General features: G+C 36.3%; 1 protein-coding gene across 2 annotated transcripts in view; it reads left to right on the top strand.

Moving 5' to 3' along the window:
* The window catches only part of FLT4 (fms related receptor tyrosine kinase 4), a 106843-nt gene that overhangs the window by 89923 nt on the left and 1005 nt on the right, over positions 1–15915 (top strand). For both annotated transcript variants that reach the window (XM_034402626.3, XM_034402618.3), the window contains exons 22-29: positions 2759–2853; positions 5012–5134; positions 6117–6228; positions 7052–7151; positions 7369–7474; positions 10757–10896; positions 12036–12156; positions 14692–14777. In XM_034402626.3, the coding sequence (XP_034258517.2) occupies positions 2759–2853; positions 5012–5134; positions 6117–6228; positions 7052–7151; positions 7369–7474; positions 10757–10896; positions 12036–12156; positions 14692–14777 (883 nt within the window). The remainder of the gene's footprint in view (positions 1–2758; positions 2854–5011; positions 5135–6116; positions 6229–7051; positions 7152–7368; positions 7475–10756; positions 10897–12035; positions 12157–14691; positions 14778–15915) is intronic.

The following is a 15915-nucleotide window of genomic DNA, read 5'->3' as shown; positions in this document are numbered from 1 at the left end:
GCGATCAAACCGGTCAGTCCTAGAGGAGATCAACCCTGACTGCTCTTTAGAAGGCCAGATCCTGAAGATGAAACTCAAATACTTTGGCCACCTACTGAGAAGGAAGGACTCACTGGAGAAGAGCCTAATTCTGGGAAAGATTGAGGGCAAAAGAAGAAGGGGACGACAGAGAACGTGGTGGCTAGATGGAGTCACTAATGCAGTCGGCATGAGCTTAAATAGACTCCAGAGGACAGGAAGACCTGGAGGAATATTGTCCATGGGGTCATGATGGGTCAGACACGACTTCGCAACTAACAACAACAACGTGGGTTACTATTTATCCTAACCTTAGCTATTAGGAAAAAAATGGGCAAGCAAGATACTGGATGTTTTATATATTTTACATGGAGAGCCTGAAGAACTGGACTATTCACCATCAGTGTAAATGGTAACAGTGGTATGAGTTCTTGGCAGTTTATAGGATAGGGAGAAATAATGAGTCATTATTTAAAGTTCTTCTTCATAAGAATTAGGTCACAATAAAGTCAAGAAAGACCCAGAATTTTCAGGGGATCATTTTATGTAATGATATAATATATGCCATCAAATGAAAACGAATGAAGATATGCCTGTAATAGGAGTGAGGATTTCATGACACTGGCTGCATGTGCTTCCCCAGAGATTTTGATAATATCTCCTTGAAAGCCCTCTTTATTTTTTATTAAATATGTCTTCAAAATTCAGAGGTGAAAGATTTAGAATTCCAGTGGCAGCACACCCAGAAACAATCTCTTAGGTATTTGAAAGAGACAGAATTAAGGGGGGGGGGCAGATTAATTCAGAATATTGAGCTCTGAATGAATTTAAGATTTATATGTTAAATTCAATTTCAGAAATATCTTGTGGATGTGTGTGTGTGTGTGTCTGTGTGTGTGTGAGAGAGAGAGAGAAAGAGAGAAGAGAAATACTTTTATTTGGATAAGAGTATATGCATGTTGACAAAAAACCTCTGTGCTCGTCCTGTTTTTGATAATAGTTTTTATTAATGAATACATTTATTACTAGTTGTATAGCTGAAGCAATTTTATTCAAATATATCTTTGAGAAATTTCACTGATATGAATAGTAATTACAATAATACAGTTCTCTTTTATCAAAACAATCTCCTGCCTTTCCGGGCACACCATTGTCTGTCACTTCATAAATATATAAAACTTTCCAGAAATATTTACCATTTTAGCTAAGGTCACATGGCAAAGATATATGATTCTACAAAAGATCAGTATCATTCCATGGCTTAATCGTTTACAGCACCTGGGCAAAAAGAAACACACAGTTTTCCTGCAGGCAAGCAATTTTGTTAACTGTATTTCTTTTTTCAATCAGGAAACAGATGCAGAAAGCTCCCCCCCAAAAGACATACTCAATTCAGTCTCAATTTCTTTGACAAAATTCATGTTTATTTGCTGTTAAATCTCTCATAATTAAATTGATAATTCTTGGCAGATAAAAGATTTACTTCAATTAATGGATAGATATTAATGGATAGATATAGGGCATCTCTAATAAAGAGATGCCCTATAACTTGTGTGAAGGTTGGCCATGTTGGCCATGTTCTCCGCACTATTGCACTTGCTACTCAGCATACAGCTATATGTATGTTTAAACTCTTGTTGTTTTCATTTGAACTAAATTGTACAGAACTGGATCCTCTTAGGCTTCCAGCTGCTGCTTGTGGGAAAATTCATTGTACAGATTCATCTTATGTGCCAGTTGTGCCCTTTTGTGGACCAGGAGCACTCATGGTCCACAAGCCTTCGTCATTTCTTGTTTGGATTACTGCAATGTGCTTTATATGAGCTGCCCTTGAAGTTCACCCAGAAGTTAGCATCGGTCTGAAATGTGGCCGCTTGCATAGTATTGAGCACCTCTCAGATTGTCCATGCTATACCATTGCTGCATCAGTTGCACTGACTCTGCTTTCAAGGTGCTGGTTATCACCTTTAAAACTGTAGGAGAAGGGATGGCACAATGGGGGTGGAATGAAAAGGGGGATCGGCCTAGAATTCTTACATAGCCACAAAAGAACTCAGTCCAACTCCCTTTGAGTGCCATTGAGCCTTATCCAGCTCAGGCTTTTAGCAATAAATCAGTTTAATTGAACCTTCATGTGTGGACCTGGTCTTTCACACTTGACAAAAGTCCTATATGGCATCAGGCCAGGTTATCTGGAAAACCACCTCTTCCTATGTGGGTATCTACTTGTTCTACTAAATTGGGTAGAGTGAGCATGCTCCAGGTTCCTTCTCTTTCTCTGAAGTGTCACCACCACTAAGTAGTGTGACTACTTAGGAAGTATGCCTTTTCTGTAGCAACACCACCTAGCTTTTCCTTAAAGTGTTGGGGTAGGGTGAGATAGGAATGAGAGGAGTGGTGTGGACATAATTTGGTTGTAATGAAAGTTTTAATAATGTTAAGTTTCATTTGGTTTTCATTTGGTTTTGCTTTTTTTTACTGCCTGCATGTAATGCCTTTGGTTGTCAGCCACCCAGTTTGTTTTAACTAACTAATAATCAACAATAACATTGTTCCTGGACAATAATAATTGATCCCACTTATTCCACTACCTTTTTCTACTTAGCAAGATTTCTGTGGGACATCCTCCCACTCCTCCAAATGCAGTGGTACAGCATAACCTGTTGCCTGGGGAAAGTAACCTTTTCTTTTTCACTGCCAGCCTACAGAATATAACCTTCTTACTTGCACTTTTATACAGTGGATGATTTATGGCAAAGCCCTCTGACAATGGAAGATCTGATCTGCTACAGCTTTCAGGTTGCCCGTGGAATGGAGTTTCTAGCCTCTAGAAAGGTAAGCAATCTATCTGTCTGTCTGTCCATCCATCCATCTCAACATGCGTCTTCTCTTGATAGTTATTATTGGAGGGAAATATCAATAATCCACAGATTGATGCAGGATGAAAACAAATATAGAGAAGCTTTGGAAAAAATTAGGGAAAGCAGTTAGAGGATTCCACTGTCTGTGGAAGAAAATCTGTTTCCCTTATGGGGTGAGAACAGGAACAGGTCTGAAGTAGGGTGCAAATTTTGACAAAAGGCCTGACTATGTGTTGAGCCATCTGTTCAATAACACTGATTTAAAGATTGGGAAGGAGTTATCCAATAAAGGAGAGAGACTGTTTTCCGACCCACTGCACAGATCACATGTAGGGCCTCATAGCAATAGCAAAAGCACTTAGATTTATATACTGCATCACAGTGCTTTATAGCACTCTCTGAGCAATGCTATATATCGGAATGGGTAAACAATTGGCAACTCCAAATCTCAACCAACAAATGCTCTGTCTTACACATTGGCAAAAAAACCCAGAACACAAAATATATGCTGAGTGGACACATCCTTGTAGATGACCTTCACTCTGTCAAGGATATTGGAGTACTCAGATCATTAGATATCTAATGATCTAAGTGCCAAAGCCCACTGTAACAACATCGCCAAAAAGGCATTAAGAGTTGTAAACCTAATCTTGCGTAGCTTCTTCTCCGGTAATATCACACTACTAACCAGAGCATACAAAACATTTGCTAGACCAATTCTTGAATACAGCTCATCTGTCTGGAACCCACACTGCATATCGGACATTAATACAATTGAACGTGTCCAGAAATATTTCACAAGAAGAGTCCTCCACTCCTCTGCTCACAACAGAAAACCTTATGCCACCAGACTTGAAATTCTGGGCTTAGAAAACTTAGAACTATGCCGCCTTCAGTATGACCTAAGCGTAGCTCATAAAATTATCTGCTACAATGTCCTACCTGTTAATGACTAGTTCAGCTTCAACAACAACAATACACGAACACACAATAGATACAAACTTTAGGTAAACCTCACCAAACTCGATTGCAGAAAATATGACTTCAGCAACAGAGTGCTTAATGCCTGGAATACACTACCTGACTCTGTGGTTTCATCCCAAAACCCCCAAAATTTTAACCTAAGACTGTCTACTGTTGACCTCACCCCATTCCTAAATGGTCTGTAAGGGGTGTGCATAAGAGCACCAGCGTACCTACTGTCCCTGTCCTAATGTTTCTTCTATTTGTATCTATTTTATGTATCCAATCCATGCTTATACTTATTACCAAATATGTTCTTGACAAAAATAAATAAACAAATAAATAAACACATCAGCATATTGCCCCCAATAATCTGGGTCCTCATTTTACTGACCATGGGAGGATGGAAGGCTGAGTCAACCTTGAGCCGGTCAAAATCCACAAAATGAGGTGACAGAACCTATCAGTAAATTGCAGTCAACATTGCTCCCCCTTCTGAACTGATGTGCAATTGGGAAATACATTTGTACGCATGCAATGAAATGAAACCCATCCAAGTGAGCTGTTAGGACATTTTTTCCTGTGTGTCTATTGGTTTACATGGTAGAGCATGGATGCCTAATGCAGGAGCAGCAAACACTGCTCTCCCCATAGAAATAGTCATTTGGGCACTTTTTATCATTTGTCCAGCTGTCTTCTGGAATGTATAAGTAGCAGGGGAAAATGCAACATCCTTGAAACACACAGCTGGCTAGCCGGCTGCCACACCATTGAACAAGAGTACAGTTTTATTATATGTCCCACCTGTGTCATTTTGTTTCAGTTGCTTGGCCAAGCAAAGACAGCGTAAAGCTATTGAGAGCAAGGTTTATTTATCTTTGCATATGCATTTTTCCAGGCAGGGGACTCCAGCATTTCTTACATTTTTTCTTACAATCATATTTGTAGTTTTGCAAATAAATGAGAGAAAACATAAGGTGTTCAGTATTTTCTGGAAAGGATTTCTTGCTTCTTTTACTTATGTCTTTCACTGAGAGTACAAGCCTTAGAGAGAATTAAGCATTTTTCTTTTTTCTTTTTTTCCAGTTTTTCTGTCCTTTTTGAAAATTTTGTATTAACATTTAATTTATTTTGGATTTCTCCCCGCCCTCTTCTGCATTTTCCTATAGTGTATCCATAGAGACTTAGCAGCTCGGAACATCTTATTGTCAGAGAACAATGTGGTGAAGATTTGTGACTTTGGTCTGGCTCGGGATATCTACAAGGACCCTGACTATGTCAGGAAGGGCAGTGTGAGTTCTGGGTTGTCCTTTGGATAAAAAGGAACTGGTTTCTGAAGTTGGTTGCCAGTCAATATCTTTCAGTGTTATTGTATAAAAATCAATATAGCTGTGTTAAACATGAGGGGGGACACCAAAATTCATGGTGGAATGAGTACTATTGTGTAGATATTTAATTAGTCCAATGAAGATATTGCCTCTATGGATTTTGGATTTATTTACTAATGACCTTTGGGCATCCCAATGCAGAAGAAATGTTTGTTCCTAGAAAGGTACAGTACCTGAAGGAATAAAGCAGACAAATGCTATATCTAGTGTAATTTCTTGATATAAACTAAGTATTAGGTTCAGTGCACAAGATGGAAATATATGCCTGCTTTGGGCAATCTATAGCCCTTATAGGTATTTTTGAGCTGTCGTACGACAATCCCTTGCTATTAAGATGCTGTTTGGGGTTGATGTCAATTGGAAGTCAGCATCAACTGGAAGCTACTTGCTTCCCGTCACTAAGAGACTCAATAGCCTTTAGCAGGGCTTGCAAGCAATCTCTGAGTCAGACACCATCTCCATTTACTGATAAAGGTCCCTTGATATAACTTTTTTTTTTAAAAAAAGTAGAAGATAGGACTTTTTTTCTTGCAAACCCATAGTCTATAAAACTGCTTTGAGAGAACAAGTAAATAATATTTAAACGTTATCTTGAAATACTTCCTTTTTTTGGTAATCTGTACAGTTTGAATTTAAATGTGAGCCAAATTTCACTTTTCTACCTTGTTTTGGAATTCACAGCAAATGCAGCTACAGTGTCTAGGCAGATAGGATTATGCCAGATTGCAACTTCCTGTTATTTGAAAATGAAAATTTCTTATTTATTGTATTTTCTGCCCATCTTCAAACACCATTATAGAATCTCTGGAGACTTTCCTGTGTTTTTTTAAAAAATATTGTTTTTCTTCCACTGTAATTTATGTACCTTGCTATTGCTGTACTATAGGCCCGTCTTCCACTGAAGTGGATGGCTCCAGAAAGCATCTTTGACAAAGTTTACACTACTCAGAGTGATGTCTGGTCCTTTGGAGTCCTATTGTGGGAGATATTCTCTTTAGGTAAGTATTAAATATTTGGACTCTTCATGGGATTAGTTATGTTTTTTTAAGCATACAATTTTAAAAGTAGACTGCAAAATTCCCTATATTTTGTGATTTTTCCCCTACCACCTGTATTTCCTATAGTTAAGTGATTAATTATAAAATTCATCAGCCACTTTATTTTATAATTACAAAACTTATGACTGGATGCTGCATATGTCAATGATCTGCTATCTCAAAAGTAATAAACCAGTTTTAATTATGGTTCAGCTATAATTAAAATGACAACATCTACCTGATTTTAACTGAGCTCAAAAATCTAACCAGAATCAGTCCTGGATAGTGTTTGGACAAGAGACCAAGAAGAGATGCCAGCACTATAAGCTAGATTTTAAAATTAAAAAACATCCTGGAAGACAATGACAAGCCATTTTGATATTCTTGCCAAGGAAATTACATGGATAATCCATAAAGTCATTAGGAGTCAAACTTAGTTTGAAGTGGACTTTACTTTTAATTCTGAGAATGTTTGTAACATTCCCATATCATGCCAACTTTAGAAATTAAGGCTTGAAAATGTCTTGAGTAGTTATTGAACAACCGCAAACAAATCTTGTGATTCTTACCCTTTTTACAGAGGATGTTTCAGCTTGTTTAATGGCTTCTGAGTAGCTACAAAACAGTCATTGTGAAATAGATTCCATTACAGAGTAATTAGGAAAAAAAATGCCTGTATTTTACTGTACTACATTTAATCAAAACAGTAGATAGGTACAGCTGCAAGAATCCATCCATTATTTTTTTTCCTCCCCTTTCTCTTTATACCACTACATCTTTTCAGGAGCCTCCCCTTACCCTGGAGTACAAATCAATGAGGAATTTTGCCAAAGACTAAAAGATGGCACCAGGATGAGAGCTCCAGAATATGCTACTGCAGAAATGTGAGTCAAAGTACTTCAATATATAGCCAACAATGAAGATACTAAATCAACAAATTATAGATGTGCAGGAGGTTTCAGAGCTTCTTGTATGGAAGACTGAGGTGAATTATAGTCTAGCTGCTTACATCTCCTTTGTAGTAACAACCGGTCTCAAGATTAGAGCTTTTCCATTTCATCTGTACCTGACTAACCTTATGCAAAAAATGGTTCTTTGCAGCTACAGAATAATGCTGAATTGTTGGTATGGAGATCCCAAAGAAAGGCCAACATTTTCTGATTTGGTTGAGATCCTGGGAGATCTTCTTCAAGAAAATGTTCAACAGGTCAGTTTCCAATTATTATCAGAACACAAAGATTTAGCTGAAATAGTCAGCAATATTTGGAGTTAATTATCATTATGGTTTTGTCACACAATCAGCCAGATGTTCAGAATGGATTTGGCATTTTTATCCATCTATCAAGTCCTTCTCAGGGGATAGGGAGATGTTGATGTTCAATGATATTAAAAGTATCATTGCAAGTAACACTGCCTTTTGCAATTGACTCATGGTATTTTGTATTTTGTCAATGCCAATAGTATTCAATTGGTGCTCCAGTTGTTTTGGGATTGCTCCCAAGGCAGTACCTTTGTTTTCTTTTGCCACAATCATTCTGCTTCTATTTGCAGGTTTTGCATATTTTGTTAATTTTCTCCAGTTCTTTTTCTTCTATTCTGCAGTCTCCAAGTACTGCCACATCCACCATATAGACTTTTTTTATTTTTCTTATCAACAATTGTTAAGTCTGGGATATTATGTTGCAGGTGACTAACTCTTTGAATTCTAAAATCCCAGAGCACCTCAGCTTCTTCATTTTCTATTACTTTTTCTGTTTTTGGTCTTGCCTGTTCTTGCTTGCAGGCAGATGTTATTATTACTGAGTAAACATAGTGTGATCTGGCATTTATGTTGGTTATCAGTTTGTGAGAATGAATATTTAGAGACCTCCCATCTCCCTCTTAAAGTGGCTCTATGTCATTACATAATACGTAGCATAGCTTTCAATGCAATGTTATTGCTCTCAATTAAATGTTATTGGACAGACATGTAATGTTTTCATTGTCCGTATATTATTTTTTTTAAAGCTAGAAGCAAAAATAGTTTATTATATTGCTGCAACCTATGTAATATCATCAACTTGGAAGAAACTACTTTATGTTTCAGCCATTCTGATAAAGAATCTTCTTTGCTCTGTTCCTGTTAACAAGTGCAGCTTATTATATCCCACAAATATCCTATTCAGTCTAGACCTGACATAGAAATATGTATTTTACATTGATTCATATATATGTATTTAAAATACATATAGTTTAAAATCATTTGTGCAAAGAAGGCAAGGCAAGGCACAAAATAAAAAACTTGTGGTATTCTTAGGTTGATTCCTTCCATGCTAAGAAAGTCAGAAAACAATTAGACTTTGTATTAGTAAATTGTGTGCAAGAATATCATGACCAAAAAAATGCACTGACTGTATCTTGGCTATAGTCAATATTTAGTTTTGGATTAAAGTTGTTTATTATATACTGCAGAACGTGCAGCTGGAAGCAGACAGAGGATAAGAACTGCATTAGGCTGTATTTGGCATCAGAAATGTTGAACGATACTACAGTAATGCTATTTAAACTTACTAGACAGTTTTCAGTTTTTAAAAACCCACCCAATTTATTAGTATTCTCTTTGATAATGTTAAAGTATTCTAGATTGCTATCCGTTGCTATTCTAAATTGCTATTCTTCATTGCTATTCTTCATACACTCACATTATTTATTTGCATCAGATCATGCAGTATGTTTTCTAGGGATAACCCCCTGGATTTACAAGTCACAGATTTTGTGTGCCAGTTTTTGATATTCTTGCCATGTTCCCATCCCACTTCAGGGTATATCATCAAATTGGCTGACTTGTTTATATCACAAAAGAATTTACATGCTTTCTCTCTCCACTGTGATTTCACCAGCCCTTCCCAATTGATATATGACTTTTTAATATAAATTTTATTAAGTTTTAAAGGGAAAATAAAAGTTAACAAAAAAGTAATATATTAAAGAATAAAGAAAACAAAGAAAAGAGAAAGACAAACATGCAGAAAGAAAAGATAAAATGAAACAGAAAAAAGGTTCTAATTTCCTTTGCAGCAAATACAAGTATGATTACAAAATTATCTCTTACTCTGTGAGAGAGGTCTTCAAACTTGGCAGCTTTAAGACTTGTGGACTTCAACTCCAAGAATTCTCCAGCCAGCATAGCTTGGGGACCCCTGCTCTATGGTTACAAAAAAAACCCTCTCATCTTTTTCTATTATATACATTTTTTTCTAATCATCAAAATTACAAGTCATAAGTGCATATTTTCTATTTTATGCAATAATCTATAAGGGTTTTTTTAAATCTACATTAACCTTAGCTTTGTCATATAACATATATCCATTCAGCCCAAACTCAGCTTCTAACTTTAATAGCTACTATTTCTCAGCAGCACAATTTGAATGCATAATTTTAAATCTGGTAGAACCAATCCTCTTATTTCCTTTCCATTTTGAAAAACCTTATTTGGGGGGAGGGGTCCTCTAGCAATACAAATTTAGATATATACCATGTTTCTCCAAAAATAAGACCCTGTCTTATATTTTTTTGAACCTGAAATAAGTGCTTGGCCGATTGGGCTTATTATCAGGGGATGTCTTATTTGGGGGGATACAGGGTACTTCTGCCATTGTTTAAATGAACCATCAGTTGTCAAAACAAATAACGCCTGAAACAAAAATAACATTCTAGGTAAAACAAGTTAAATCCATATTAACAATTATTTGTGCTGCCCATGAAATGTAAATCAATTTCACTCATTTTCTAAAATTCTCTCCAAAATTCATATTTTCAGAAATTTAAGTAAACAAAAAGCCCAGTTCAAATTATTATAAGAAGACTTTTATAATAATTTGAACTGGGCTTTTTGTTTACTTAAATTTCTGAAAATATGAATTTTCTCTACATCTAAAAATATGAGTGTAGCATGTTTTTTGATATCTTGTTCTAAATATTCCAAAATATCCAATATAGTTCTAACTTTATCTTTTAACCATCTTTTAAGTTTAAAAACCATATTGGTCCTCGTGAATACATTCTTGAAAAATTATTTTCAATCTGACAGCTAAAATAATTATCAACTAATTTTAGTTGTTCCATCAGTAATTAATACTGATTTGGAATGGAATGCCTTAGTTTCAAATGTTACGAAAACTAGAAATTGATATATACGTTCTAGAATTGCTTATTTGGTTATTTTATATTATGGCCGCTCCTAGAAATGAAATTCCAAGGAACTGATAACTAATTATGCAAATAGTTAAATTTTAAAGACTAATGTGTTATATCATTTTTATGAGATAAATTATTGTTTATTACTTTCCTCAGTATATGTCCAAACCATCACAGACAACTCTTTAGAAGTTCTTCAACTATGTCTTATTAAAGATACAAAGAAGACACCAAAATTGTGTTTATATCCATTATTGTGTTGGTAAATTCTTCTATCATCATTGCTCATATACATTTATCTGGATTCTATTAGGAGGGGAAAGATTATATCCCGTTAAATGACTCTCAGAGTTCTGAAGATGATGGCTTCTCCCAGGTGGCTTCATCCATCCAGCAGAATTCTGATGAAGAAGAATTTGACATGAAGATACACTGTCATAATGTAGCAGCAAGGTAATGTAACCAGCAAGGTACTGGTTTTTGAAAAATATGATAGGAAGTCAGAAGTAGCCAAAAGTCAGCCAATATTTGAACAAAGATTTTACAAGTATTGCATTTTTCTCATACTAATAAAACTTTCCCCAACATTATCAGTCACATCTAAAACCTTTCCAATGAGGCTTTTTAAGTTGTTTATTTAAAATACACCCTACAATTATTTGGGTTAGGCTTATTTGTATAATGTATATGCGGAGGGCTGCTTTCGTAATAAGTCAACAGTTAGCATGTCCTACTTCCTGTAGGACAATGAATAGTTTCTCTGTATTAGTAAAGGTGGCTACCTCAAGCACTAAGAAGGAAATTGCCAATTGAAATTGCAAAGTGACAAGTATTATGACACAGAAAAAGAAAGTCACTATTTCCAATCAAAGGATTAGATGTTTCTAATGCCAAGATATTAATTTTCTATGCTGTTTGTTAGAAGATTAGGAAGGTTCACCTGAGGTGTGCTGAAAAGATGGATAAAAGTGTCCTAATATAAGAGAAGGGGGATCACGACAGGTAAAATAATCCTTTGCATGCTAAAAGTATCACATAAAATCCTTGGCATCTCTATCCAGTATTAGGTGACAATTGATTGAAATGTCTTTTATCTGTACAATTACAGTTAGATAATTTAGCATTAGATGGACAAATAGTATGAGTTGGAATACTAAGGCAGATTCTTATATTCCTATATTTTAAAATGAAAAGCAGCCTTGGAGGCTGCAATCAAAATGCAAGAATAGCAATGGGAGGAAGGAAGGTTTTAAAACTTCTCTACCATTCATTTTGGTGCTCAAATTTTTTTGTTCTTTCCCTGATAGGCTGGGAAGTTTAAACATGGATTCTTCCATGTTGATCTTCCTTTCTTGATCCCAAGCACATTAAGTTTGTATACTTCATAAAAAGGGGATTGCTGCAAAAATAATTATACAATGTACAGGTACAGACCTTAAATATGCAATCTGGAGAAAGAAGTCCTTCAGCCCAAGTTGATAATTTGCTGCAGAGCTAGTATTTGTAATTAACCCAGTTTGATTCAAAGAAAGAGCATAAAATGAAGGCTCCCATAGCTGAACTCTGTATCTTCTCTGATTTTCCTCTCCTAGATATTATAATTGTGTATCTTTCCCTGGCTGTTTGACTGGCGGGAATCAAATAAGATGTCCATCCAGATTAAAGACTTTTGAAGAATTTCCTATGACACAAACTATGTATAAAGCACATCCGGTGAGTAGACAGTTTTAAAGGTAACAAAAGGAAATGCAAAACCTATTAATTTATACTTATTTTTCTGCAAAAGTAAAGATGTCTTCAAACTGAGTGACTCCTTTTGAATACATAAAAATATTCAACAATACAAAACGGTAGCCTTGATAGCTTTAGACTGGGCTACTTATGGAGCCACCTCTTTCCCAGCTATTTCTAGTCATCCCATCTGGTCCAATAGAAGAAGCATGGACTGTCATCTGGCAGGATTCAAGAGGATGTCCTTTTCTGCTAGGGCACCTGCCCTGTGGTACCTCATTATACCTGAGATTAGGTTACCCCACCACCACCATGTTGGATTTTCACAAGGTCCTAAAAACTGAATTGCAATAAATCATGTCTCCTGGATTTGTTGACAGTTATTTTATGAAGCTCAGGGGCTATGTGTTTTAATTTTACATTATGTATTTTATTTGTTTTATCTATTTTATGTAAGATGCCCAGAGTCACATTATGTGAGATGGGCAGCTATATAAATCAAATAAATAAATTAGCTTGCTATTGCATTCTTCCTGGCCTTGATGATGTTTTAACTTTCCAATTTAGTCCTGGGATATCCTAGTGGATTCCCATCCTAATACAACCAAGATCAGACTCTGCTTAGCTTTCTCAGAGTCAGTCAAGATCAGTTAGGTGCTGCCATCTGTTGTGACAGATATTCGTACAGTAATCTAAAGATTTATTCAGTACAGTAATCTAAAGATTTACTCAAATGATATATGCGCATGTTTCATTTTCTGCCATAGCAAAACACTCACATAAATTGCAACTAGCTTGTGTGGATAGCCAAGAAGCTTTCTAAATAAAGAAGAAAGGCATAAACTAGCTCTATTACATTCAACTAGACACAATTGCACTGTTTGGATTTTTAAAAAGTTCAATTTTGGTGTGAGAGAGAGCGGAATATAGTAAGATTTCAGTGCTGACAAAGTAAAAACCTCAGGACCCATATCTTCCAATACTCCTTTCTGGTTTGTGAGTAGCATGTTGAGTGAGTTTGTGAGTAGCATCCCAGTAGACTCTTCCCCACAACGACACTGTAAGTTAGTTGGGCTGGACCCAAATCACCCAGTGAGTTTTCATGGCTAATGGCCATGAACTCAGAGTCTCCCACTTTCTAGCCTGGTGCCTTAACCTCTAGACCAGTGGTTCTCAATCTTCCTAACGCCACGACCCTTTAAAACAGTTCCTCATGTTGTGGTGATCCCCAACCATAAAACTATTCCTAAAAACATTGAAAATATGTGTTTTTCGATGGTCTTAGGCGACCCCTGTGAAAGGGTTGTTCAACCCCCAAAGGGGTCGCGACCCACAGGTTGAGAACCACTGCTCTAGACCAAACTGGTATGCCATCTTCCCTGGCATACTTGACAGCCACTTGGTTGGGAACATAACCTACATGCAGAGGATAATGCAGTAGAATCCATCTTCACCATTTCCATTCTGCACATGCTTCTCTGGCACCACAAAAATATCTAAGTGCATTGGTAGTGGTGGCAATTGCAAAACGTTTGCATCTATGATGCCTGTCAGTGACAATGCATATGCAGAGATATATCTATATATGAATGTGTGTGCATGCAGATGTCCATATGCATGTGTGTACATGTGTGTTCACCTAGATACAGGAATCCCTGAGGCAACGAGGTTTCACACCAATTTGTAATCCCAAAGCTGCAAAAAAAAAAAAATGGTTCTTTTTAGACAGAATTAAAGAAAAACCTGGGAAGGTTCAGTTTTTTTTCCCCCTGCAGGCTTAGCCAAGAGAATGGGAATAGAAGAATGATAGGGCATTTTCATAAGAAAGGTATGAAAGGTATTTATTCTTTCCAGTATATTTCTCTCCGGTAATCTGTTGCCACCCTTCATTACTTAGAAAAAATAAAATAAAATAAAATAAAATAAAAATAAATCAAACTGTCTTTGGAGGAAACATCAATGGGTAATGGAAGATTTAAGCTGCTCCTCCTTCCTGTTCATCAGTATGTGTGTGATACAATCCACAATGATGAAAAAATGATGAGACATGCATCACAAGTTTACAGTGCACTTTTCATCATTTGCTCCTTCCCAAATACTCCTCAATTTCCATCAGCAATTATTCTGCCATGTTATAGCAAGTTGTTTTTCCATTTCTGCAGTTTGGACACATGTACAGAAACTATTGGCATTTCTAGGGATACATTTTTTTCCCCCTAGATTTGGGAGACACTGCACTTTTTCCGTTTTTTTAAATACAAATTCATTCCAGTTTATTTCTCTATAAAGTCTGCACTGAAATTTGTGCTCATTTGCGTATGCACCAATATAAAAAGTCATATATAGGCAATTAATTTCCCAGTATATAACAGATCCCTAATATATACATTTTTTAAAAAAATTGGGAACTGCATTAGCACATGTGCAAAAGTGCAAAAAGAAACAGGTAATTGCTTACTGTATGTAGTTTTTGTGCATTCCCTCCTCCCTTTTAACCATTGCTTCTACTTCTTGCAGGATAATCAGACAGACAGTGGGATGGTTTTGGCATCAGAGGAGTTTGAGAGGATAGAAAACAGGCACAGAAAAGAAGGTGCATTCAGGTACTTCATTATCATGCTCTCCCAAATGAATCTACTGAGTCTTGTGTCAAAAATACCAGAAACTGCATTAATCTCCCAACAGCAGAGGTGGGCTGCTGCCGGTTCGGACAGGTTCAGGCGAACCGGTACTTCCGACCAGCAGCTGAGCCCACCCACTTGCCCTGGCGCTATCCTGTCCTATATAATCACTGTTTATTCAATGCCGCGTGCATACGTGGAAGGCGCATGCACGCTCACATTTTCGGTTCTGGGTGAACCAGTTGTTACAGTATGTGACGCCCACCTCTGCCCAACAGTGAATAGTGATATTATAAAGGCCATGGAGGTGGAAGCTTCCAGGAATAGAAATCTGCTTGTTTCTTTATTTAAAAGATTTGTATGTCTGTCCATCTTAAACATAACTTTGGGTGGCTCACAACAATAAAACCAATAATAAAATCATAAACCATAAAACCATAAAATAAAAAAATCATGAAAAGAACTACATTACAGAATGACACAGAAGTGCATGGAGTTATGATAATGGAAAATGTGCAGAAGGCCGTTTGGTGAAACAGATTGCAGGTTAAAAAAAAAGCATGCATATAACAGAATTAGTGCTACCAAAAAAAAAAAAGGATGAAAAGTATGGTATAACATGGGAAATTATTGCACAGATGTAGTAAAAAGAAAGAGAGAAAATGCAGAATAATTTTGATGAAAAGAATAGTGAATGAAAAAGGCTAAACAAGAAGACCTCGCAGGATACATGGAGTTAGAGGTAAAAGTTATGGCATGTTTATGGAAATAATTTTGATTTGTTGAAGAGTGGAACTTAAACAAAGGTTATAAATGTTATTCTACCAAAAAAGATGAAAATGTAGTCACAAAAGCTGTGAGAATATTGCTTAAGGCTGTAGCTGACATTGATGTAACTGTAAAAATATTCAAGTGTAGATTTGGCTTGTTATGGCATGGCTTTAGAAAGATCTGCTTATTTTGTAACTCTCTTTTTCTTACCTAAATTTATACATCTTCCAGACCAACCCGTCTGCAAAATGATTTGTTCTTGTTTTAATCTTTCTGTCGCTCAGAAGCTTTTTGAGGAAGCTTAAGTTAGACTATGTCAATAAGTTGGAACTGACTTCCTGGCTTTTTT

The sequence above is a fragment of the Pantherophis guttatus genome, chromosome 2, assembly GCF_059756535.1.
Source record: "Pantherophis guttatus breed Tessera chromosome 2, ASM5975653v1, whole genome shotgun sequence".
Lineage (NCBI taxonomy): Eukaryota > Metazoa > Chordata > Lepidosauria > Squamata > Colubridae > Pantherophis > Pantherophis guttatus.
This window is presented reverse-complemented; position numbering and strand designations above follow the sequence as displayed.